Raw genomic sequence first — 26,083 nt, 5'->3', positions numbered from 1 at the left:
GGAACTCCCAAGCAAAGAAAGCAGAAAATAGAATGTTCAAGTCGCTAATATGACTCAAAACATACTTTATTCAAAGAACAAGATTAATGGACAGGAAAATTATGTTTACAAGAAAATCCAGTGGTAATGAAAAATCTGTTTACTATTGAAATTAACTCATCATACAGTTTCATATTATTGGTTAAGGTTCTGAATAATAATACATCTATATCATATAGAAATATTACCACTGTAACTTAATATTTCCTTAATAATCAGATGTACTTGCAGAGTCTACTTTCAAGGTCATGCTTTTACATTCAATAGTTTCTTCACAGATTCCTTATATCGAGACATGTTATTTTCTGTTTCACCTTCATTTTTAAGTGCAATTACAGAGTTTCTGTAATCGTTAACCAGGTCGGATGCAAGAAGCTCTTCCTCAGTTACATTACTGACATTCTCTGAGGCTTTTATTCGAAGTAATGTATCCAAGGCGTTTTTCTGAGAGCGACTATTTTCCCAGATATATTCTTCCATGTCTTCCTCACTCTTCTCACTCTCCCACATCTCAGTTTTCTGAAAGAAAAGATATATAATCTTAAGAACTACTCAAGATTGAAACAAAGCTGCAATAATTTGAAAAAAATTCTCTCTCATACCAATTTACTTTAACAATTACTTTTGTCATGAACGGTACTTCCCCTCCTCTAAAATCCAAGGCTTGTAACTCAAGCCTCAGAGTTCAAAAGGTGCCTGTATGCTGTACATTTTCTGTGCAAATGAGTTTCTTTCCTCCCACTTATCAAGTTCTTTATGTACCTGGCAGATAAAACTGCCAAGTCAGAAGGTGAAGAAAAGCTTATGGATTATACATAATGAGTAACAAAATAACCTTGTAAAACTAATAATTTTAAATAACCCTAAACGCTCAAGCTTTGGAGGTAGCCACTTAGCTATCATGTCCCTAGCATATGATTTTGGTACGTTTACCTTGGCTATAAGATGCAAAGTGAGACAGCTCATACAAAGTAACCTATGATGAGAGACAGCAATCCTTCACCATCTGGGAAATGTTTTACTTGCAAAACAAACTGCTCCTCAAAAGAATCTCTATCCATGAGGTGCTAATTTGTACCTAGTTGGTGTTGCAAGATAAAACAGGTTCAAAAATTGAACCCAGATAGAAGACATCATCCCAGTAATCCCTGTAAATACTTGGCTTGCGTGTTTGTTGTTTCTCTCATTTAGCAGGCCCTTGTCTAGCTCCGCAGACTCTTTATGGAATATTCCAATGTTATAACTTGCCAATTATGCATATTTATTTTTATTGTACTTTTGTAAATATATATGCTTTGTAGATACATCTGTATTTTTAAATATTGCAGATTTATTTAGTACTTTACTGATGTAAACAATACATAGTATCCTTACATTATCTCAACGATACATAAATATTACAATTTCAATTTTTTTTTAGTTTATTTTTGATGGCCATGGTTTTTTTTACAATCATTGTAGAAATCATGTTAATATACTTCTTTGGGAGTAAGTTCAGAGAAACATTATAGTAAAGTATTTGCATCACATAGATTTTTTTTCTTTTCTTTCTTTTTTTTTTTTTTAATAAAAATCCCTTGCCAGAAAGGGCTCTTCAGTAAATATTTAGCTGTATGTACAATATAATAAACCTAGCAATCTAGGAGGGTTGGATTTTTTTTGTTGGTTGGTTTGGTTTGGTTCTTTTATTTTTTTCTGTGGGAGGGAGAAGATGTGGTTGGTTTCTTGTTTATTTTGCGGTATTCTGTCTACTAGTCAACAAGGTTGCTGCAGACAAATCGTAATATTTAATAACCATTAACTATGACCCAAGATTTTGTTTTCCCCTACAAACTTGTGTGCTTGGGTCTGTTGATATGAATTTGAAAATACTTTAACAAATGCTGCATCTTGCACCTAGTAAATGAGATCTCTTGCTCTTTAAATCTCTCAGTCCAAATGTTTAGTCGGAAACAGTGATTAACAGTGCTAGAAGGCTCATATGACTGACATTAAAACCTGGACACAATACAACACAGATGTAAAAGAACCTCATTCAGCATTGGGGGCGAGGGGACAAGGACACACTGTAATGTGTATTGCAAAACCAGTAAAGGAACAAGTGGGTAGAGCAAAGTATTCCTTCTATCTTTGAAAAATACTGCAAATTCAATGTGGAGATTCACATACTTATAAATTAAAAGTCATCATCCTGTTTTACATATCCCTTATTTATCTGCATTATGGCTATCCAAGACACTTTTTTCCTAAAGTTGAAAAGAATTTTAAAGCAAAAGCATCTCTCACAGGGATAGTGTTTCTTAAGAGTAAGGAAATATGAGTACCACCCCTTGTCACTCCATGGACCAAACTCATGTTTAAAGCTCAAACAAAAAATCACTGTGAGGCTTTTAAATACCTTTAAGTTATAGCAGGGACAACAAGGACTAATTACAGTTATTACATTTATCTCTTCAGGAAAATTCTTCTCTGCACACATTAAATTACAGGATTTCAGAGATGCACGCTGATAAAACATATTAAGAACTCCCTACCTCTTTTGAGATATACAGAGCAAGAAGATTTTAAACGAGGCCAAACAAACTGTTAAGCATTCCGTTCTTGGAATCCTTCCCAACAGAATTGTGTGTCAAAATGGAATTTAAAATAAAATCTGACTTCTGGGGGTAAGGAGGCAGGAAGGGATTTGACAGTAGCGGGAGATCGCAAAAGCCATTCCTCAGCCCTGCTACAAGAAGCCAGTATCCACTGCAGCTATGTTGGTGACCATGACTCAAAATGAAAAGTTATCCTACTGTACACAGGTCCAGACATACATCACAAACAGGAAACTGAAGAGAAACCAGATTTTTGCAAACTGACTGTATTGAATGAAATTTAAATACCTTTCCAACCAGATTTATTACGAGAGAAAAAGTGAACCCAGAATTATATATTAATTTGAAAAAATACTCTTAGTAGACAAGCACCCATGAACTCTGAGTAGTGGAAATGTTACAAGTATTCTAGTCTCAGTTAAAATTGTTACCAAGAAAACTAACGACACAATGAAAGCAACTTCAAAAATGAAGTCTTCACCGCTCAGTTTTGTTGATTATTTTTGTCCCCTGCAAAATTAAAATGTTACTAAACACTGCAGATGCCTTTTATGAGAATAAACTGTGAAAACTGGAATACAGGTGTAGTATTATATATCTTTTTCTAGAATCATCACTTAGTGAATGAGGTTAAAAACCAAGAAGCTGTTTCTTCAATGAATTCACTAAGAATAATTGCTTCATTCTATCACATGTAAGGCAGAATCTCAGTGAGTATTAATCAGCTTGGCTGAAGATGCACTCAGGTGCTACTTTCAACTGTTTTTCTTACCAAAACTTATAGTAACAACCATCTAGAAAAAAAATCACCAGAAAACTACTTTTCATATAAGGTCAAAGGACATAAATGTATTACTAAAGAAGAGGCTTGTACAACAGAGTGATTGGTTTTTTTACATCTCCTAATGCAAATCTACAGAATTATTTTTTTTAATGTTATAAACAGTTTAAGGATTTATTTTGAAGCAAATCTTTTATGTGAAACTTTAAGCCAGTATTTTGGGAGGTTTCATCATTATTTTTCTTTGGGTTTTTCATCACTTTAACTTCCGTAAGTCTGCTGTCACAGGAAGGATTAGAATAGTCAATTCTCTAGTGTTTCTTTTGAGGAAGATACTTTAAGTAGAATTTGTAAGTGGCACACAGAAATCTTCAAGGCAATTAAAAACATGACTCAAGCTATTAAATTTTCTTGTAAATGATTTGAACAGTTAAAAATGTAATGCTTTTTAGCAAAGACCAATTATTTTAGTGGACTTTTTCCTGAGGGGAAGGAAAGCTCTTAAGAGTTGCAAGTCAAATTTCAAACTCTCTATGGCCTGAAACAAATACTCACATTTCTTAATCCTGCATTGAAAATAAAATAAAAGAGACTCTGTGTGGTACAATAATAGTTAGGAAAAAAAGACTAAGGACTAAACATTCCAGTTAGGCACAAATGTAAATCAGAGAAGAAGAACAACCAGTGAAGAACAAACAGATCATTGCCTCAAAAAATAATATTAGATGTAAGAGATGCTCTCATACTTAATGATACTCACAGGCCTCATCTCTGTTTTCAGTCGCTAATATAAGAGTCATCAGTAGTCACCACCATCTAGATAACCACTTTCAGGAATGAGGGCAACACCTAATTTCTCTGTGCTGAAGTGGCTGTATTTTCTGGAAACACTATGCTTCTGAAAAGGTCATTCAAAAGGTATTTAGCTAGCTCAGTTTGTTTTCTGAATAATGAACAGATAAGATTTTGATCTCACCAAGAAACATCAGTCATATCAAAGGACCAAATCTTTGATGATTTTCTGTTCATTCTGTTAATATCTATCTCTGTAAGGCTTCATTTCTCTCCAACACTTAGACTGAAGATCAAACAGCTTTAAAAGTTATATTTATACATTAAAAAGGAGTCTTGTTTCTCCAAGATCTATAAACATTTAAACACAAGGTATGGCAAAAAGCCTACTACAGTTTGAAATAGTACAAAACCAATTTTTTAATTCAACATTTAATTCAGCCTTTGTGGTTCCAAGCTGCAAAAAGTTTAACTTTTCACTGCAATACACGTCCTGACATTAAAATTCTTTCCTTCAGTTTTAAATGTTTGATTTCAGATCTTCAGAGACAAATTTATTAAATTTAACATCTACTATGCCACTTCGCATATCTTTTATCTTTCCTGACTCATGTCTTTCAAGTTGTTAGATTTTGAACAGTGGTGAGTGCATAAAGAAATTTAATACATATTTCAAAACAAAGTATATATTATGACATATAAGGACCATATGTACTTCAGCCTCAGTTTGTGTTACTTAAACCGTATATAGTGACATACCAAGAGAGAACTCTATTGTAGGAAGGGCAGAATTATATCCCACTTCATTATTGTAAGATCTCAAAGTCAGAGATTAATGCTAAGTGGTCTTCAGTTATACTAAACAGTGCCCAGAGCTCTAAATCTGTCTCTCCCAGGCACATGCTCTAATCACTGAGCTATGGCCCTTCTTTTCAGTTCAAGGAATCTTGAATTTTCTTCTGCCTAGGGAGAGAGTTTCATTAAGACTGAGAAGTCTCTCCCTCCACCCCCCATTTTAAACCTACAACCCACATGTCATAACATCTGAGTGCTCAGAACATCCATATACAGACTCCTCACCCCACCAGTGCCTTGCAATTGATTGCTATACTTAAGAAGAAAGCAAAAGTTATGTGTAACACCTTCCTCAAATTCACTCAAAATATACAGCTTTGGTGTTCATGGATAAATTTTAGTTAAGCCTCTACTGTCCCACTGTCTGTCTGTTCTTTGCTTTATTCTTTCCCTCACCTTTCTGCTTCAACATCCCTGTCCTTTCATTTGAACTACTATTAATATCTACAACGTAAACACAATGCAAAGAGATGCACCAATAAGATCCTTTGGCTATTACTGTACACATTCAGTAGCCACTTACCACTTACCCCTACTTCTACTTTCCTTCTTCCTTACTGCTCTTTTTAAGTCTTGAACCTTTTTTACCAGACTCCTATAACTACACTACTAGAAAAAACAAGAGAAAGTTCAAAAGTGTGTACAGCATTATGCAACTGTTATTCTTAGTATGTCAGGTTAAGAACTTTTACCTTAGGAAATACACTGGAGAAAAGAAAATGCAAAGACAACTTTTCACTAGTCTTTCAAGATCTCAGATGTGTAATGTAGAATGATATACTCACTGCCCAGCACCTTGCATTTGTGTATATTGAAAATCATGTGGAATTGGATCAAGGAAAAAAGCTGCACCTTTTTGTAATTTTGACTGCCTTAAAACAACTATGAGTTATTTCCTTCTCACTGTCTTTCTCAGATTCTTCACCTTTTTAATGATAAATGATTTTCCTTACTGGAAAATTAAGTTCTTGTTCCACTTGTTTCTCCCTCCTGCTTCCAACTCATAACAGAACTTTACTTTTTAGTGATAAACTATTAATCTGAGCCAAGTACAAAGAAATCAGTTCATGATCTTCTAACCACTTGAGGGCAGCAAACTCTTACTTTTAAAAAAACACTTAATACCATAAAAATATATTCTGGTTTAGAGAAGTGTTACAACATTCAAGAAGTCATCATTTAAAGGTAGCAGAAATCAACTGATTGAGCTGCTGTTCAACAGTCTACCTACTACATGTCACCCTTTCATTCATTTATTCAATCCAGGCACAATCCTGGGGGATAATTTGAAAAGAAAGACAGAAAAAGTCCAAAGACGACAATTTCAATTCTTACCAGATTGTGCAAGTGAGATATCTATTGAATATCCTAAAAGCTAATTCAACACAAATATTTTACTAATGACCTGATAACTATTAAACGGGAAACAAAAGATCTCCCAAGTATTTTAAAATAAGAAAATTAAACAACTTTTTTCAGGTTTAAAATCTGAATGTTTTAGAGATATTTGAACTCATGGGCCTGACATCTACCTGCACTAGGGTGCCAAATGCATTCATCTGGGATCTCAAGGTACAGGTCTTGCTTCTTATGCATCTCTAAGTGACAAAGACTGCAGCTAATAGGTAGCTCTGTTAGATTTAGGCAGCCTCATTAGCCACCCTGTAATGCAAATAGGTTGAACCAAGAACACAATATAGAGACCCCTAGTTAATACTGCTTCCACTATCCAGATTCATGTCAGGAAACAGCACGCTGTCTTACTAAGGAAGTACTCTTGATCCACCAGTATGCTGCCAATATTCTGAACAGCTTCCCATAGTCATTCTGCTTTACAATGTATCTCATTTGAACTTATGATGGATCAAGAACCAGAGGATGAATTCATGGTTTTACTCCTCTCTTCCTTCACTTCTGCTATTAAAACAAACAAGCAAGATTTTTTTTTTTTTCTTCCAGAAAATAACAAGCACGATAGGTTCCCCTTACCAACAGCAAGGGTAGCATTATCTGCTATGGTAATGCACTCTAGAGGACGAAAGAAAATAATCACATTTCATTCTTCAAAATAAAGGGGAATTATTTGTTTAAATACAGATCAAGTAACAACTGGTAATTCTACACTGTGTTTTGGTAAAGTCTAACACAATCCTAAAAGGTCCTGAGCACCCTACGCTTTCGCAGAATTTTGCATGGTCAAGTCCATTGATGGCATTTCTTTGTGAACGTGAGAAGACAGGAATGACAACACGGTTTCAAATGCAATACTACTTTCGACTACCGATTTGTAGGGGTTATGTAGCCTCAAACGCTGCCCAGTTGTATCCCACTTCTACAAGGGAGCTCTTCTTACACATGATTATAGAAAACCCTTGAATTTCTCTGAAAGCCCCTTTACATCAGGTTCAGTCCTGCAATATATCTTCAAAGCCTTTCACAATTTGCCTAGTCTGTCTTCTTGCATCATCCATCAATTGCTAGCAGGTTAGAGGAGACAAAAATGCTAGTCAGTGCATTAACCCATAAGCGTGTTTCACTCGCTTTGGCTGTACATCTCAGAAACCAGTTTGTCTCAGTTTGCCTAATTTTATTCAGATAACTTATTGTTCACATACTTAAATGCAAACGAACTCTCTTCCCCACATAGCAATCCAAGAAAGAAATCCATTCTTAACAATATACTCAGGGCTTTGGGAAAGAGCAACACCTGTGCCAATTGTTAGTAATCCTCATCTCTTTTCTTTCTATTTTGTCTGCACACACACGTTGCAAATTTCAGCTGTCTACTCCACTCCGTCATACTTCAGATTCCTAAACTATTTGGATGCTCTAGTTCATAACTGTAATAAAAGAATTATGCATCTACTGGCAATTAAAATATAACCACAATTAAAATTATATTTCCTGATGTATATCCACATACGGTTTTTCCTTTTATATATTCATATGCTTGCTGGTTCACAAAATTTAGTAATCCAGTTAATAACATAAACTATAGACTTACGCCATGTTCAGAAAGATAGTAGGCAAAGTTTTCAGGATGGAGGGCAAAATTTGCATGCAGCCAGCTTTCTCTTCACTTAGCACGAAAGAAACACTGCCCTCATCTTTTTACCGAATTCCTTTAAAGACATACATGAAAACAGTGTGGCACTATTCGGCTGGGAGAGTCATCAAACCTCACAATTAATTCTGAAACAGGATTTATGTTACTTTTTACACTGAAAGCCAGACACCATCCATCTCCCACCAATATTAAAGTTCCTACAAAGTAAAATAAACCATACATTGTTTGCTTATGGTTTACAAAACGTATCCAAACTATCTTCCAGCAAGTTATTAAAAAGCATTACCACTGATCATGGGGAAAAAAAGAAGCAATACAAAACAAGTCATACAAAATAAAACCCCCCATGTCTCAGAAGATGATTAATTTTTCATGGAAATCAAAGACAACTACAACTTATTGATGAACTCATCAAATATTAATGTGGAAGTTGAAAGGTAATAAAAGGGTAAGAGAGTTGTGCATATTCAATACACACTGAACACTCATGTAGCAATATCGTATAGCCCTGTCTTCCATCACTAAGTAATGCTAGAGCAAAGGACAGATGTGGTGTTCGTCTGGAATTAATAAAGCGAGCAGTGTCTAGCTCTCTTGTCATTGCTTAATACTGGAAACTGATCTGTCATTAATTTAAGATTTGTAATGCGATGTTGGGGAGAAAAATATCCATGTGTACAAAGCACCTGAAATCTAAAGTAAATGTATCTTTTAAGATGTTATATACTGAATTTAATTAGATGCACTCTACAATTACAAAACGTATCCTTCAAGGCAACTTGCAGTGAAAAGGAAATACAGCTCATCGTCCTTATTATGTTTTTTATGTCATCCTTGCAATAATCAAAATCAAGAACACTAAAAATCATAAAAGTGCTAAATATGGAGATTTAATTTAACTATTACAGAATAACTGAAAACACTAAGTGTGAATTTTGGTAGCTACTCATCTACAACTTATTTAAGAGTATAAGTACAGAAATATACCAGTGATGAAGGTTTTCACTGTCTGTCTCAAACAATGTAACTGACAACACATTATATTTACACAAAGTGAAGTTACCCAAAACATAATTACAGGTTTTCAACAATGATTTCATTTCAGAGCACTAACTTATTTTCTGTAAAAACTGGCTGTAAAATTGTTGGAGGTGATACCTATAACCAACACAATTAACCGCAACAACATAGGAGACAAGTCTAAGGAATTCACTGTAGAATAATGATCTGTGGTCTGAAGATATCTTGCACGGTTAGAGAACTATTTAAGAATTATAGTAAATTATCAGTAAATTGAAATAGCATCTTTAATATATTTACATTGGATATTTCATATGTAAAACCATTTAACAGAACAAAGTGCTGGGAAAAATTCCAAACATGCCAGATTATAGAAAAGTTTACATTACACTTGCATTAGCAGAAATATTTATTTGAAGAGTTACAAAATGTGTATATTTTTCAGGATGCTAACTCTGACGCAATGAAATACTAAAACTAACAGAAGGCAGGGAGGACATCCCTTTTCTAAGCAAAAGGGACCTCAGAAAAGCAGCCTAAGTCCTCACTCCTTCCAGCTTGAGGCAAGATTTGTGAAAGCATTTAAGAAGTCGAATACTTCCAAATTGCAGCCACGTTCTACCATAGCCCAGAAAGACACAAAGAAAAGACAGATTCTAAGTAGCAGATACGAGGTCAGAATCAGGCAAATTGTATATACTGTGCTGTATGTTATTTTTCATAGCTTAAAGCCAGTAACAAACACCTCTGCTCTTTTGGGATAGGCTTGTTTTGTCTTTAAATATGGTCACTGTCAAAAATGCACAGATAACAGGTGATAATCACAGAGTACACCAATTCATATTTGAATGTTATGCCTAGGTAACCCAGCATGATGCCAGACTAAAGGCACATTTAGGACTCCTGAAAATTAGCATGTTTTGTTGGAGTCAGGGTCAGTTTTAGGTTTGTTGTTGTGAGAAGTGATGTACCAGGAAAAAAATCTCTTACTAAGGTCAAAAACTAGAGAAAAGAGCAAAATACACATACAAACAACAGCATAGCACTTGTGAAGCTAAAGAAATGCACTCTAAATTGACTGTGAAATTAAGAGTCAAACTTATCTTGGTTGCATATGAAGAAAAGTGAGGTGGAAGAGGAAGATAATTTACTTTCAGCTGTCCACAGTCATGGAACTTCTAATAAGTTACGAAAGAATGTATCAGACTATGAGTTATTCACAATTGCTTACCCAAGATTCATGGTACAAAACTGTGAGGAGGTGTATGCCATAATCATAGTTCTGTCTTCTTAGAGGACACCTAAAAAAATCATAAACAAAGCTAGTCTTTTTGAAATCAAGCCACTTACAAACTTGCAGTCAAAATTTCTCATTTGTAATGTAGGGAATCTTAGAGAAATGTGTATTCACACACGTTTCTGAATTACACGTAATCAAGAACAGCATCACTAAAGCATGAGTATTAAGAACATGTAAAAATGGGCATTTGCAAGTCAGTAGGAGAATGTACAAAATGCAAGAGTTTACGAAAACCATTAAAAGCTTCTTTGTCCTCTGTGCGAAAGTGAAATCCAACATACACTAAGTCTGAACTCCCTTAAAACCTGATTTATTTTTTCCCATCGGACCTGAAGGGAGGTGGATGACTGGTGATAACAGCCATGAAATACAGTTCAGAATAGTAGGTCTAGCCAATGACTTAAGAAGAAAAGTTTAAGTCAATGTAGCCATAAGCCAAAACAAGATCAACACTAAAATTTGTTCAGATATAACACATTCCTATAAAAACAGTGTATTTCTTGAAACTAGTCAACAAAACTTTCTGTTGAGAATTTGATAACATTAATGTCTTTCTCATGCTGACCAATCATATCCTCCTATCTCTTCCTAATACTCATAGCTTCCTGCAGGCTGCTTTAGTCCCTTTCTTATGCAGAACAAGTTGAATAATGCGAGACTACATCTGAGACACCCTTAAGAACACCCACTGAATGACTATGGACCATGACTATTCTAGCAAATAAACTTTAAAAGGACTCAATCAAGCTTTTTACTCTTATTTCTTTCATAGTGAAAGATCCTCACTTCAAAAGTGATCCAAGTATCAGCCTGAAAAGTGCAGCATTAAAGAAATGGATAACACTCAGAGCTTGGGCCTTAGAATTTACTAAAAATAAAATGAAATAACAGGCACATTAAGAGTTTCTTCTGGAACACAGCATGAGACCATTCACAGATGCTCTAGATGCTCTAACGGTTTAGCCATAGTTAGTCTTGCTAGGGAAATGAAACTGTTGAGAACACAACTGGTCCCAGTAAAGAACCCCAATTTCCAAGTCTAGCAGAGAAAGGTATGCACAATTTTATCCATTTTGTATTTATTTTATGTGGAATAAAACAGCATGTCATACTGAAGGACAGCAAATTTAATAAGAGCTGAAAAAGAATTATAATGAAATCATGCAAAGAAAAGACTATCAATAATGTTTTCCTAGCCACTGAAAGCAACTGCGAATTAAAGTGTATTCTCTTAAATGCTTCAGAATTCAACAGAGAAAACACATTTTTTTAATGCAGTCTTCTTAACATAACTGTAAATAACTACCGTGATTCGTTTATATCTAGAACACCAAAACACTGAGAAATGTCTGGTCACTGATGTAATTCCTCTTGCCTGCAATTCTTTAGATCATTGTTAAAACTAACAGAACCCATGGGTTCTGCTAGGAAACATGACCACTACTTTAAAAATAACATTTGAAACTTCTAAATACAGAACTTCAATAAGTAACAATGCTTAACAAGTAATAGGTTTGACCATGTGTGATTTGCCCATTACAATTCTAACAGTAAATAACAGGAGTACTGGTGTGAGTCAGTCATATTTTAACCTTAAAAATACAATAATTTACCAAGAAGTAACTGGTATTACTGGAAGACACTCAGTCCTTTCTTTACTGTGACCACTGGTACAGACATTTTTTTCCCCTTCTTGTAACCGTACCTGTCCGTTGTAATTGTCAGTATATCTGTATCCTTACAGTACCGCTCTCCTACAAGTTTAATGAGCTTCTTCTTTGCATGTTCATCCAAATTCAGCTTAGAAAGTTTAACCTTCAAGTACAAGAGAAAACACCTTGAATTACTTGGATAAATCTAATTTCTGCACCCTGAAAATATTTTGAAATAGTTAGGCACATCTTTTATCAAGAATTAAAAGGATAGCTATTAAGTATGCATTTGCATAATTTCTTCTGATTGTATCACATGCCAGAAGTCTTAACACAAGGCAAATATGAGCTGAATATTCAAACAATATTTTTTTTTCCATTCAAATACCATAGGGGCTGGAGGAGAATATTTCTACTCAAACTTTTTTCAGAGGAAAAGAGAATTGTCAGTTTAGTTTGTAGCTGTATTTCATATTAACGTGTACTTCATTAGGAAAAATAAATCTTTTTTAGGTATTTGTTTTCCAAATACAGTCAGTAAGGTTAACATTAAGATATATCAAAGACCTTTTTTTACAAGCACCCAAAAGAGGAGAAAAGACAGACACCAAATCAGAATTCTCAGAAATATTACAGAAGTTAATAGAAGTATGCAAAAATGCAAAACAGATAACAATATAATAGACCAGAACTGTCTGATCTCACATAATTGAAAAAAAACCTACCATGACTGGATTGTCTTCCCTTCCAATACCAGAAAACCCCAAAATATAAGATATACAATGAATAACTAGTATTTATTTTAAGAACTCTCTACGAAGTTAGCCTAGGCCAGTTTCTATATGCAATAACAAGTATGAAAACTAATGCAAGCTGGTTTTAGCTATCTGTTTACATAATAGCAAATAAGAAGGCTGTGAAGCTAAATGGTATAAATATATATGGTGATGAAAACATGAGTTTCTACTGAGAGTTACTGAGAAATATTACAAATATGAAGATATAATAGTAGTCTCTTAATAATTTGTCCAGTGTTTGCTTTCTTCCTATGTTCCTTCTACTGTGATGTACTAAGAACTGGTTAAAAATCAAGAAACCTGCATCATAAAAACTAGCAACAGTTGAAGGACTAAAAGAAATTTGAAGCTGCACAGAGTATCAGGGAAAAAAGTACTGCGTGAAAAGAAAAATAACCTACTAGTAAAACCAGAAAACTGAAATACTAAACCTAAATATGACATGGGAGGAGCCAAGAGGATTTCAATACTGAATCTTCTAATTTTGAAAAAAACCCCTAACATTCATTACTCCATAGATTACATGAAAAATGTCTCTACTTTAAGGAATTTTATGCTCATTTACTATGCATGCCTGCAATACTGGTGAGCAGGAGTTCACCTATCTTTGTTCCCTAGCTCACATTTTGCCAAGCCTAATTCTATCAGACCTGTTAGATGCATCAAGCCTTTAAGCCAGTGGTCAAGGTGCAAGAAAAGAGCTCTACTCTTGTGTGATATAAAACGACCATGAACAAACACTTTTGAAAGCACTATACTAGCAAGATTTCTTATGTACACAGCGTCCCCTTGTAAGGGTCTGGCAGCTTGCAGTCAAGACTATATTACATACCGTGCCCTTCCATAGAGTGCAGCCACATAGCCTTAAACCAGTGGTAACAAAAAAATGAGCTAAGAGAAGGTGGGCCTGTCCCACCTTTACTGAGAAGCTGAAGCTAAGCTGAAGCGCTCAAGTCTCTGTCTCAGGACAGTGCAGCTATGTCTGGGCTTGGCCACGGCCCGCATTGACCCAACAGTGGTAAATATCCTTGACTTCCTGGCCCAACCTCACCCACTACATTGCTATGGATCGGATTGGCAATCACCAGACTTTTGACTGTTTTTAGTTACTGTCACCAGACATAATCCTGATCCACTTACCTGTCTTCCTCCTTCAACTTTAAAGTTGCCTTATCATTATGAACTTGTTGGGTGATTACTGGGCTATTGGATGGACAAGATTACTATTACCAGACCTGTCCTGCTCATCTTGCTCAGGTATCAGCTGCACTGCTTTTGGAGAGGTCACGACCCCTGGATCACCATCCCTTACAGAACAGCCTGCCTTCATTGCTGTCTGGCAATGCTTACCCAAATTGATAAGAAACACCTTTCCGTAAAGCACTTTTTCTTAACGTTGTCTTTCTCTAACATTCACAGAAAGAAAGAACGCTCCTAATTCTAAAGGGTTTCAGACACAACTTTCTGGCAAGCATACAACTGCAAGTGCATGTAAACAATTTATGATCATAACTATCTAAAATTAACGGGATACTCCAGCCCAGCATTAGCTAGCTTGAATCAAAAATGCAAACCAATTTCACTGATTAGTACTTTTTGCATTCTCTTAAAATGATGGCATTTATCATAGCTGTATCATGCTCCCTTGATACAGTGTGTTCATCTGAATTTTACTTAAAAGAGCTATTATTTTATTCTACATGATTTGTTTTTTCCATACAAAATAAAAAGCTAACTAGACAGCTGCCTATATTGCAGGATCACAAAAAAATATGTTGTTTCTACTAATCCAGTCACTTTAAAGTGAAATATATTTACATGGTTACCTGCTTTGAAATGTGATAGCAATTGTACAGCTTGTAAATGTTAGCTGGAATGCAGACAATTTAAAGCTGAATTTTAGATGAGTCAGGGCTCCATAAAGAACAGCAGTTGATTTTAAAAAAGTCTAAGTTTACATCCTGTAGTACTATGTTGTTTGGCACAATGTAGACAATTCTACTTAGGAACAGACTAAGATAAATTTAATGACAAGAAATACTGGCACTGGATTACAAGAGAAATGAAAAATTAGCATCTCCCATATGATACTTGCTAGGAAAAAAAGGCATAATTTTTATATTAAAATTTAAAAGGTTTAACTTCTAAAAAGGAAATCTTATCATGGATATCCACCAGAGAGTTTATCACAGTCTGTAACACAGCTCATAGTAAATGCTCTCTCATTGATTCAAACTCAACTACTACCTGACCCAGTGCCATCTGCTTTCACCTTTAAATCCTTCTCTTCCCCCTCCCTAGGCAGAAACTGTTGTCAGAGGATTAATTAGAGAAAGAATTTATTAATGAAGTCTGGGATCAGAACACCAGTAACTGAAAAAGCGTATGGACAGATGTTCCATTCTTGCTTCCTACTCCAACCTCTCTTTTTTTAATGTACACGTGCAATACTTGCAAGGCATTATGTGGATGTACGTCAAAGCCAGTTAACACTAATGGACAGATTTAGACCATGACTACATGGGGATGGTGAAATTACTGCTAACAGCAGTGTGAAATGCATGTTTAACTCAATGACAAATCTAATTAAACTATAGCCCAAAAGGTTTTACAACATAAAGGGAAAGTGGAGACTCCTACAGACAAAATGAACCACTACTGTTCAAAGTTGCTGTGATTAGAAGTTGTATAGGTGTTATAAGCATGTGGCATCATCATGCAGTATTTTACTTCTATATTGACAGAGTAAGAACATAACTATCACTGACCCCCACTGCTGCTGCTGCTCTTAAGATAGGCTCAAATCTCATCTCCAAAGGCAAGTTCAAAAGCCACAGCACACTTCTAACTTTATTACCACAACCACCTTACAACCTCAGTTCTAACATGCTGCAATATAATTAAAGAAATTCACTGCATTTTTATTGAGACATTCCATAAACCGTTTGGCTCATTTCCTTACAACATATCATACTTGCACATGTTTTGAAAAGAAAACCAAGCATTTGGGGGTTTGAAATAAAGGCTGCTTACCAAAAACACTACTTACTCTTAAAGTCACCACTCTTGCTTTGGGATTACGAATAGATGTCCCTGCAGAAACATAATCTGTTGTTTCAGTTTCTATCGGAAAATGCTGTTCACATTTCTCATCACTGTCCAAAGCACTTGGCCATTCAGTGCAGAAATCTGTATAACAAAAAGAAAACATTCCAAGTAATATCTGCTGGGTTTTTTTCCTCAAATTTATTACAATGTATCTTTTTTAAAATACTATTTATAGAAACCATACTCATTTAGATAACAGCAGGGTCTCTGCTAGACTTGCTCCAGTATTTCAATCTCTGTTTTTACTGAGTTCCCCAAAACAGGATATGGTACTCCACTACTCCAGACATGTTTTCACAATTGCCAAGCAGAATCATAGAACGGTTTGGCTTGGAAAGGACCTTCAAAGATAACCTAGTCCAACCATCCTGCCATGTGCAGGGACATCTTTCACTAGATCAGGTTGCTCAAAGCCCCGTCCAGCCTGACCTAGAAAACATCCAACAATAGGGCATCCACAACCTCTCTGAGCAACCTCTTCCACTGTCTCACCACCATCATTACAAAAAATGTCTTCCTTACGTCCAGTCTAAATATCTACCCTTTTCCAGTTTAAAACCATTGCCCCTTGTCCTGCCACTACAAGCCTTAGTAAAAAGTCTCTCCCCATCTTTCTTATAAGCCTCATTTATATACTGAAAAGTGACAATAAGGTCCTTCCAAGGCCTTCTCTTCTCCAGGCTGGACAACTTGAAGGAAGAACTGGTCAAGAACACAATGGTTAGGGAACTGTGACATCTAAAATCTCAACAGAAGTAAGCAAGACAGTGAAACTACAGTCTGGACTTCAAGAGAGTGATTGTTTCATCAAAAGGGTTGTCAAGCACTAGAACAGGCTGCCCAGGGAAGTGGTTGAGTCACCGTCCCTAGAGGTCTTTAAAAGGTGTGTAGGTGTGGTGTTCAGGGGCATGGTTTAGTGGTGACCTGGTAGTGTTAGGTTAACGGTTGGACTCAATGATCTGACAGGTCTTTTCCAACCTAAATGATTCTATGATACTATCCCCTCCCTGCACCCTTGTGCCTCCACCTCTTCATTAGATTCTCCTTATTGGCTTGCTGGCTGGCTGAGATGCAAGGTCTGCTGAAGATCAAGAGCTCACACATAGGGTTTCATGTATTAACATTTTTAAATGCGTGCCGGAATGACTACTGGTTGAACCCTGGTTTAATCACAGATAACCTTCTGAGAACTCAGTTGCATTCATCACTCATCTTCCTTAAGATAGTAAACCATAAATTTTCCAGTACAAGCAGGTCCTAATGGAAAGGTAAAAGTATTCTTGCTGAAAACCTCCTAAGATATATTTCCCTACCACCTGTATGACTCAACACAGCAACAATCCACATATACATACAACAGAAAGCATAAAATACTAGTCAAAGCCTGACAAAACAAAGAAAACCTCACCTTTGAGAGCTGCACAGTGTTTCTTAATTGCAGGAGGTGTAAGATGCAAAAAATTGGGAATCTGAAACAGATATATTAGGAGTTACCAAAATAACAGCTTCTTGTCTGCTCATAAATAACTGGCATTACTGAAATCTGATTACACTTTTAAGTTTTGTTAAGGTAGTACAATGCATGCAATAAAATATTCAAATAAGAATACTCTTCTCAAGTCACATTTAGCAAAAGACAATTTTAAGTTATCCCCATTACAAAAGTCACAGACATGATAAAGTCTCCTGATTTGGTTCATTATTAACATTTGTATTTCTTACTATTTTAATTTAGAAATTAAATAGAGTATTATCATATTTCATAATGGAAAACAGTATCCAATACAAACATTTCCATCAAGGAAGTGCAATCTTGGTGAATAATAATAATTTTAAAAGTTACCACACATGCACGTGGCTTACCTTTATAAGTTCTAAGTTGCCTTCTTTTGATGGAGGTACTCCTCTCTTCACTGGGTAACCCATTCGAATTGGGAGAGGCACAGAGGCTGGTTTAAATGCAGCTGCTGTTGGATAAACACTGGTCCAGTCCTGATCAACAGCCATCCTCTCAGTTCTGGGAGGCGCTTGCTAAAAGATCAAAAATTGTAAATGTTTGATGGGAGATACACTGTTTTGTGAGACAAAACAGGAGCAACACAAACAAGCTATTTCAATTCCTACAGCTATGCAGTTCCTATTTCAATTCCAAGACATCAAAAGTCAGCACTCATTTGTAAAGGATTTTTTAAAAGATAAGCCTCTCAAATCTTGGGTAGCAGGTCTTTCCCAATCTACAATTGCATTTTATTTCAGAAATGCCTGGAGAGAAGCACTTTAGAAAGAAGGCATCTTCTTGTGTTGTGAGAAATCACCATTGGGGGAAGGGGAATCAAATGAGTATTTAATTGCAAATTCTATTTCCTAAAGTGCCTAAGCATCTGGTGGGGGCAACAAAATGAGTTCTAAAATTCTAGAATCCTTAAAGTCTGAACTAAATCTCCTCCTGGAAGTAAAGCAAAAGTTTAATACATGCCAGGTCCACTTTTACTATTTGCCCTTAAAAATCATAACACATAATATACTACTTCTGAAACTTATGTGTGGAATAAATAAGAAAATGCTCAGTGATTACATGTTCACGTATCAGTTTTAATTCTGCTGCACAAGAACAATTTCACTTATGCACAATATCAGATTTTCTAATTATGCCAGATAGCAACCACTACAACTCCCATAAACTCATACTGAAAACAGTATTAAAATATCTGGTTTTATTTTAAATGCAATTTAAGTTACTTTTAAGACCTGCAGTACACAGTGTCAACACAAGCTAACTGTTAGCTTATTACTGTTAATGTTTTTGCCCTTATGAGAATACAAGACTGAAAACGGCTGGGAGATTAAAGCAGCTAGGTGCTGGTTCCTGAATAGTCACAGGTTTTGATTGCAGAAGGAGTTCCTGCACAAACTATACATACAGTGAATGCTTATATGTATAAGCTTAGTGAACTTTTTAAAACCCCCTAAATCACAGATGGTTTCAGTACTTACTGATCTTACGAACTGTGGTGTCCTGCCTCTTCTCCTTGTTGAGGCTAAAAGAAAAAGAAACATTTTCAATACAGACTATTAGATGGTTTTGTGGAAAAAAAAATGCAGCATAATCCTGTATACATTTTGTCAATATACACTAATACTTCCCAGTCTTCATGTAAAAGAAAGGGAAGATGATATTCATACTGTAGATTGCTCAGTTACTTTTTAAAACCTAATATAAAAGAAGCCTGAAAGCCATTCTGTCTGGATCTATTGTAGAAACACTTTAACAGTAATTTAGTGGTTATATGCCCAAATGCATCTTGTTAGTATGACTTATTCCAGCTTGATGCAGGAGGAAAGAAAAAGGAGATGAGTGAAAGTGCATTTTTGCCTCCATACTGCTCTTCCTTTTCTCTTTCCCACACTGCTAAGTCACAAATCACTCTCCACCAGCAGTAAAAAGCAGCTAAAACTAAGAGTTCATTGTTACCAAAAAGAGAATCCCTGAGTTCCATCCCCTCCTTCTAACAACGCACCTTCACGCCCTCTTCTGCGCCACTCTCAAGCTCATCTAACCTCTGTATAAGTGGTTAGCACATTGAACCGGTATTCTTCTTGAGCTGGGGATGGGGAAAGAAACAGATGGGTTTGTTTTCTACCACAAAATCTAGCTTTTTGCACGGTCCCAGAGAAGATGCAACAGAAAGTGGGTTTAGTCCCTTTGAGCAGCCTTAAGCCACCATTTGGCTCACCCTTTCAGCCACCAGACTTTAGTTGGAACTGTGGTGAGGGACTTCGTATGGGAAAGAGAAAAATTCATGGAGATACCAAACTGTTAATTTAAATGGAGATCTTCACTTTCTTGTCTTCATTTCCTCTCCTTCCTCAAACTCTAATTTAATCTCTTTCAACCCCTCCTCAAACCAAAAAATAACACCAAAACATGGCCTTTAATAATAGACAAATGAAGGTGAAGCTGACAACACTTATTTTCAAGTGTCCTGTTTGAACTTGGTTATAATCTTTAGCAAAAAAACTTTGAAGGTATTTCGGGGTGGTTTTGTGTTCTTTTTGCCTCATTAATTTGTCCTACAATCCTAACCCACTTAGACTGTGGAAAAACTTGCCAATTTCACTGTTCTTTTATTTTCCTTAGGTAAGTATTTTATGGAACCAATTCTGTTCTTCCTCTTTTTTCTATATAAAAATTTGAACTGAAGAATACACACAGGCCTCTGCAACAGCTAATACTCGGTGTTCTTTTACCCCTTAATCTGCCATTTTTGTGGTGTTTTCACAGACATACTTCATTCCAGTTTTATCACTTCTGTTACAAATACCTATGATTTTAGGCCAGGACACCTTTAACGCCTCCAATGCCATGGGCCCCAGTGCTGGACATCGCAGAATCATATAATGGTATGAGTTGGAAGGGACCTTAAAGATCATCCAGTTTCAATCCCCGTGCCGTAGGCATGTACACCTCCCACTGGATCAGGTTGCTCAAGGCCTCATCCAACCTGTCCTTGAACACTTCCAGGGATGGGGCAACCACAACTTCCCTGGGCAACCTGGGCCAGTGCCTCATCACCCTCATCATGAAGAATTTCTTCTTTACGTCTAATCTAAATCTTCCCTCCTCTAATTTAAAGCCATCTCCCCCTCATCCTATCACTCTATGCCCTTGCGAAAAGTCCCTCCCCAGCTTTTCTGTAGCCCCTTCAGGTACTGGTAGGTCGCTATAAGGCCTCCCTTGAGCGTTCTCTTCTCCAGGCTGAACAACCCCAACTCTCGCAGCCTGCCCTCATAGCAGAGGTGCTTCATTCCTCTGATCATCCTCTGGACCCGTTCTAACAGTTCCATATCCTTCTGATGTTAGGGGTTCCAGAACTGGACACAGGAATCCAGATGGGTCTCACAAGAGCAGATTAAAGGGGCACTTAAGGGCCCTTTCAGAAGCTTAGCCTGCTCCTGAACCTCCAGATGATATATATCCACTTGGCCTTCAGACAAATAGGTTTATGATGGATATTAGGAAAAGGTTCTTCACTCAGAGGGTGGTGGAGCACTGGAACAGCTCCCCAGGGACGCAGTCATGGTGCCAAAACTATTCAAAAAGCATGTGGACAATGCCCAGTCTTCAGACACGTGATGTGAATTTTAGGGTTGTCCTGATACTGAGAACACTGGCAAAAAAACTCTAAGACTTGTTTTGCAGTTTTAGAAAGCAAGCATTCTCTATCAGGCCTGGGCAACACAAGGAGCAATCTCCATCGGTCATGTGCAGCGAGATTAGAGCTGGGACAGAAGAGATTTCCCACTTACATGGATAATTTTCACCAGAAATCTTATGCATATTCTATTACTCTCCAGGGTCCAATCTGAATGTTATTTTGAACTTCACAACAGTCAAAACTCTTGCTAATTTGGAACTTTGGAGCCAGCTTTGCCTGACCTTGCATTTGAGATAGAGGAAGGCTGCAAACAGAGGTGATTACAGAAGAAGACACAGCTGTTCAGCTCAGATCATACTGAACACGAGATGTTATCTTCCAAAAATGAACACTGGAAGAACACTTTTTAAAAGAAAATATGCTATCAGAGGGACATTTGGGCTAACTTCCAAAATACGCTATTGCTTAGACAAAACTTAACTCTACTTCAGCTTGAATCAAAATATTCCACTTTTTGTAACAGAAACTATTTCTTATATAAGTCCTGTGCAAGGAGAGGAGCTGGACTCCACAATCTGTCTTCCAGCACCTGAAGGGGGTCTACAAGAAAGCTGGGGAGGGACTTTTTGCAAAGGCTTGTAGTAACAGGACGAGAGACAATGGGTATAAATTGGAGAGGGGCAGATTTAGACTAGGCATAAGGAAGAATTTCTTAATGATGAGAACGGTGAGGCACTGGCATAGGTTGCCCAGGGAAGCTGTGGCTGTCCCATCCCTGGAGGTGTTCAAGGCCAGTTGGATGGGACTTGAACAGCCTGATCTGGCAGGAGGTGTCCCTGCCCGTGGCAGGGCGTGGGACTGGATGGGCCCTAAGGTCCCTTCCATCCCAGCCCATTCCACAATCCTTACGGGTCTCTCCCACCTCAGCTCACTCTGCGAAGCCGCCGGTAGAGCCCAGCCCAGCCCAGCCCAGCCCGAGCCGAGCCGAGCCGAGCCGAGCCGAGCCGAGCCGAGCCGAGCCGAGCCGAGCCACTCTCACCTTCCCTCGGCTGCCCTTCCCTGCCGCTCACGGCGGGCACGGCGGAGGACAGGGCCGCGGCCCTGAGGCGAGGCGCCGCCGCGGCCTGGGACAGCGCGGCCCAACGCCCCGCGGCGACCGCCATCACCATGCCTGGCGCGCGCCCCGCCCCGCCCCCCCGGCAGCTTCGGAGGACGGAAGCCGGAGCGGGCCAAGCTTCTGCAGAAGAGGTTACTGTTAGCGAGAGGCAGTTGCTATTGCAAAAAGCGGAGCAGTTTATTTCAGCTAAAGGAGAGTTCAGTTTCACCCAAGTAATTGTATTTATTTTCTTTTGAAAGTTAGACAGACTGTCCCTCTGAAAGCATGTTTTCTTTAAAACGTGTTTTTCCATGCACTGTTCGCTCTTTAGAGATGAGGATGGAGCACAGGTGTCTTCATCTGTAATCCCTTGTTTGCAGCCTTTCTCTATCTCAACTGCAAGGTCAGGCAGAGCTGGAGCCGGCTCCAAATTAGGAAAAGTTTTGACTGTTGTGAAATTCATAATAACATTAAAATTAATTAAAATTAGTCCTTTTATAGTAATAGAATATGCATAAGATTTCTGCAAAAGTTTATCCACATGCATGTTAGTGGGAAATGCATTCTGCCCCTGCTCTGGTCTTGCTGCACGTGCTTGATGGATATTACTCCTTGCGTTGCCCAGCACTGGCAAAGAATGCTTGCTTTCTAAAACTCCAAAACGAGTCGAAGAGTGTCAATTTGCTGGCATTTTTGGTATAATTACAAAAAGTGGGATATGTTTGTTTTATGCTAAAGTAGAGTTAAGTTTCATGTAAGTAGGTGATTTTTTTCTCTTTTGAAAGTTAGACTAAATGTTACTGTCATGGCATGTTTTCCTTCAAGCAGTGCTTTTTTTCCATACACTGTTCATCCTTTGGAGATGATAGCATCTTATGTTCAGTGTGGTCTGTGCTGAACAGATGTGTCTTCTATAATCATCTCTGTCTGCAGCCTTTTCTTATCTCAAATGCAAGGTCAGGCAGAGCTGGCTCAAAAGTTCCAAATTAGCAAAAGTTTTGATTGTTGTGAAGTTCATAATAACATTAAAATGAGTCTCGTAAAGTAATAGAGTATGCATAAGATTTCTGGGAAAATTTATCCATAGGCATGTAAGTGGGAAATATGTTTTGTAACCAGCTTTTGTCTTGTTGCACATGGTCAATAGAGATTACTCCTCATGTTGCCCAGGCCTGATTGAAGGGTTCTTGCTTTCTAGAACTCCAAAATGAGTTTTAAGATAATTTATTTGCCAGTCTTTTTGGTATCAACACCAGTTCGAAAGGCGAATGGGATGAGATTTCTGAGGATGGCTTTTTCCTGAAGTCATTTTTTTCCTCTCACAGGTAAAAACACAATTTCTCAATCCCCATATCCTCTTTATATCCCCCAAACAGGGACAGGATCTTCCAGGGACCCTTGTAAGTGAAGCTCTGTGGATTTCTTCAGCAAAATGCAAATGGATTGAGCCTGGTCACGTGGAAACAAAAGACTCATGCTGTTGTGTATGTAAATCTGGACTGGGTAGTGCTGCTTTTCTTAAATTTCAGCTTTTTGCTTCTCTGAATTTGTTAGGTGCACGTGTCAGGGTTTGGGGTTTTTTTTGTAGAAATCTACTCGTATCCCTGGTCAGGCTCAAGAGTTCTTGGATTTACTCTGTTTCAAATTCCAACGTGCTGGTGATATGTTTTAGCATTTCATTATTAACATAGCATCTCACAATGACTTTATCCACTTTGACACAACTGTGGTCAGAATGCATTCTTATGAATGATAGATAGTGCCTAATTACAATGTTAATTGCAATACGAACCTTTCAATTACAGGTTTCCACAAAGTATTTGTTAGTTTTACAAATTCTAAATTATAGAATATCCACCCCATTGCTAACAGCAGGTGGAAAAAAGACAAAACAAAATGCAATGAAATTCTTAATAGCAGTGTCTGGTAATTACTCCAAACTAAGATTTAATTGAAAATTGAATCTATAAATCTTTAAATTCTCAAGGAGTTAATTCTGAAGCTAAAATGTCCAGAGATCAAAGAGAGCTAGGCATCCAGACGAGGGTTTAGACCTGAGTGCAGGAAGAGGTTAAATCTATTCCAAAATACAAACTTGAATGTTACTAGTAACAAGATGCCCAGACACACCTCTGGAGACAGACAATATATATTCTTTATGCTATACACATAGGATAGATAAAATTGCACTGAATATCATGTGATACATTCAGGAATATGACTTATAAATAATAACTTCCAATGAAAGAAAATACATTATTGCATCTTCACTTTCATAATACTTGCCATAGACACCCCATTGCCTTCACAATAATGTATCATTGTCAAGGTCAGGAGAAATGCTGTGTTTTTATGCACACCTGTGCTCTTATCTATATCCTTGTGACAGAAACCTTGTAAGTCGGTTTATGCACATGAAGACAAAATGGAGGATGGTCTTAATATGTAAAGTTTGATAAATCTTTGATTTACCTTAACACTTAATATAGTTAATGATTTCACAGATACTAAGCAAAGACTTAGGCAGCCTTACTGACCTTCTGAAGTCCTGCTGTATATTCTCACTAGAACGTTCTTACTTAGAATGCACTCTGAATTTTATCTTATTTTCCACATTAGAGTAACATAAGAAGAGATCTTTTGTTGTTGGAAGCATGTAGTACTGGTAACAGAAAAAGATCCAGCTGCAGGTGTTATGTGTTAGCTAGAAGGTCCTATTTCATGACTTCAGCATAGGTCATTTGCACGTGTTGGGTTGCAGTATCAAAAATTATTAAAATTCTCTTCAAATTTTTCATGCTTTTTTTTCCTTTTTTCCTCAAAAAATCTAGTTAGTCACAATTATTGTTTAAACATTAGTTTTCAGTAGAATGGTTTGTGTTCATCGTGCTGCTGCTTGTGTTAGCTTTGACTCCAGAAAGTGAACATCAAATCATTTACTTCAGAGGTGTTTTTTTTTTTTAAAGAAACATTTATGGGATGTTCTAATTGCTAGAATAAGCAGCTGTCACGAATTGCAGCTTCATCCAGAATCCTTACTGTCAAAGCAGCTTCTTTTCTGCTTTTGAACAGCTCAAATTATGTCTTATCACATATTTCTTTGTTCAGGTTGCTTTGACTCAGCAAAGCTATACACAGCCTTGGATTTCCAAAAGGTGGACAAAACTGGACTGAAGTGCCTCAGATCCAGAGTGTCTTTACTGAGCTCATCATATTCACATGATTCATCACCATATGTTACCACTTTTTTGTAAGCTGCTGTTGCTGCAGTAATAATTATATGGATAGTCTAGGAAATGCACTGGAGTGAGAAGGATCTCTGAAACCAAGGTTTGCTCTAAATCTTCTGCTGGGACTCTTTCTCCATTCCATCTTGGTTGGCTTCCTTGACAGATGTGAGCCTAAACAAATCCAGTCCATGTGGTCAAGGCTGATTTCTCATAAAAGAAAAGCAGAGAAAATCCTGTCATCACTATTATTAGCAAGTGCAAAGGAAACAATGTATTTCTTATCTTTTCCTGGATTTTAGTCACACGGTGTTTACATGACAAAATATTTGAGTTCTTAAGTATTCTCTGCTCTTTATGGTTATTTTTCTGTGAGGACATAAGTCCATTTTTCTCATCATTATTAGCCCCATAATACTTGAGAACATATTGTTATTTTTAAAATTGAAGAGTAAAAGAAAAAAAGGAGGGATAGAAACAAATAATAAAGATCCATTTTTCTTACAAGTGACCATGAGACAAAACCAGGGCTGCAATACAAATACAGTATTTTTCATTTTTTTTCATGCACCATCACTCGAAAACTGCTACAAATG

At 37.1% G+C, this 26,083-nt stretch overlaps 1 protein-coding gene across 2 annotated transcripts; it reads right to left on the bottom strand.

The window, feature by feature from the left end:
* Positions 1 to 94: 94 nt before the first annotated feature.
* On the bottom strand, positions 95 to 22,357 carry MRPS35 (mitochondrial ribosomal protein S35). 2 transcript variants are annotated; one of them, XM_054075361.1, is made up of 8 exons: positions 22,087 to 22,357; positions 19,003 to 19,046; positions 17,872 to 18,039; positions 17,417 to 17,477; positions 15,950 to 16,089; positions 12,157 to 12,266; positions 10,383 to 10,452; positions 95 to 558 (listed from the first exon to the last, which is right to left on the bottom strand). In XM_054075361.1, the coding sequence occupies exons 3-8, from the start codon at positions 18,013 to 18,015 to the stop codon at positions 286 to 288; spliced, it is 798 nt and encodes a 265-aa protein (XP_053931336.1). In that variant the 5' UTR covers positions 18,016 to 18,039; positions 19,003 to 19,046; positions 22,087 to 22,357; the 3' UTR covers positions 95 to 285. The 2 variants fall into 2 exon arrangements, with proteins under 2 accessions (XP_053931336.1, XP_053931326.1); XM_054075351.1 differs by having other exon boundaries at positions 22,204 to 22,357.
* Positions 22,358 to 26,083: the final 3,726 nt, after the last annotated feature.

The sequence above is a fragment of the Cuculus canorus genome, chromosome 1 (genome assembly GCF_017976375.1).
Source record: "Cuculus canorus isolate bCucCan1 chromosome 1, bCucCan1.pri, whole genome shotgun sequence".
NCBI classification, from domain to species: Eukaryota; Metazoa; Chordata; class Aves; order Cuculiformes; family Cuculidae; genus Cuculus; species Cuculus canorus.
Note: the sequence above shows the minus strand (reverse complement) of the source record. Positions and strands in the feature narration are given on the sequence as shown.

Excerpts from the sequence above, each read along its gene's own strand:
- MRPS35 (XM_054075351.1), bottom strand. The coding sequence starts at position 22,333 with ATGGTGATGGCGGTCGCCGCGGGGCGTTGGGCCGCGCTGTCCCAGGCC. Across the intron at positions 18,040-19,002 it reads CACCACAGTTCGTAAGATCA|CAAGCGCCTCCCAGAACTGA; the intron begins GTAAGTACTGAA and ends TTGATCTTTTAG. Across the intron at positions 559-10,382 it reads TTTTGTACCATGAATCTTGG|AAAACTGAGATGTGGGAGAG; the intron begins GTAAGCAATTGT and ends CTTTTCTTTCAG.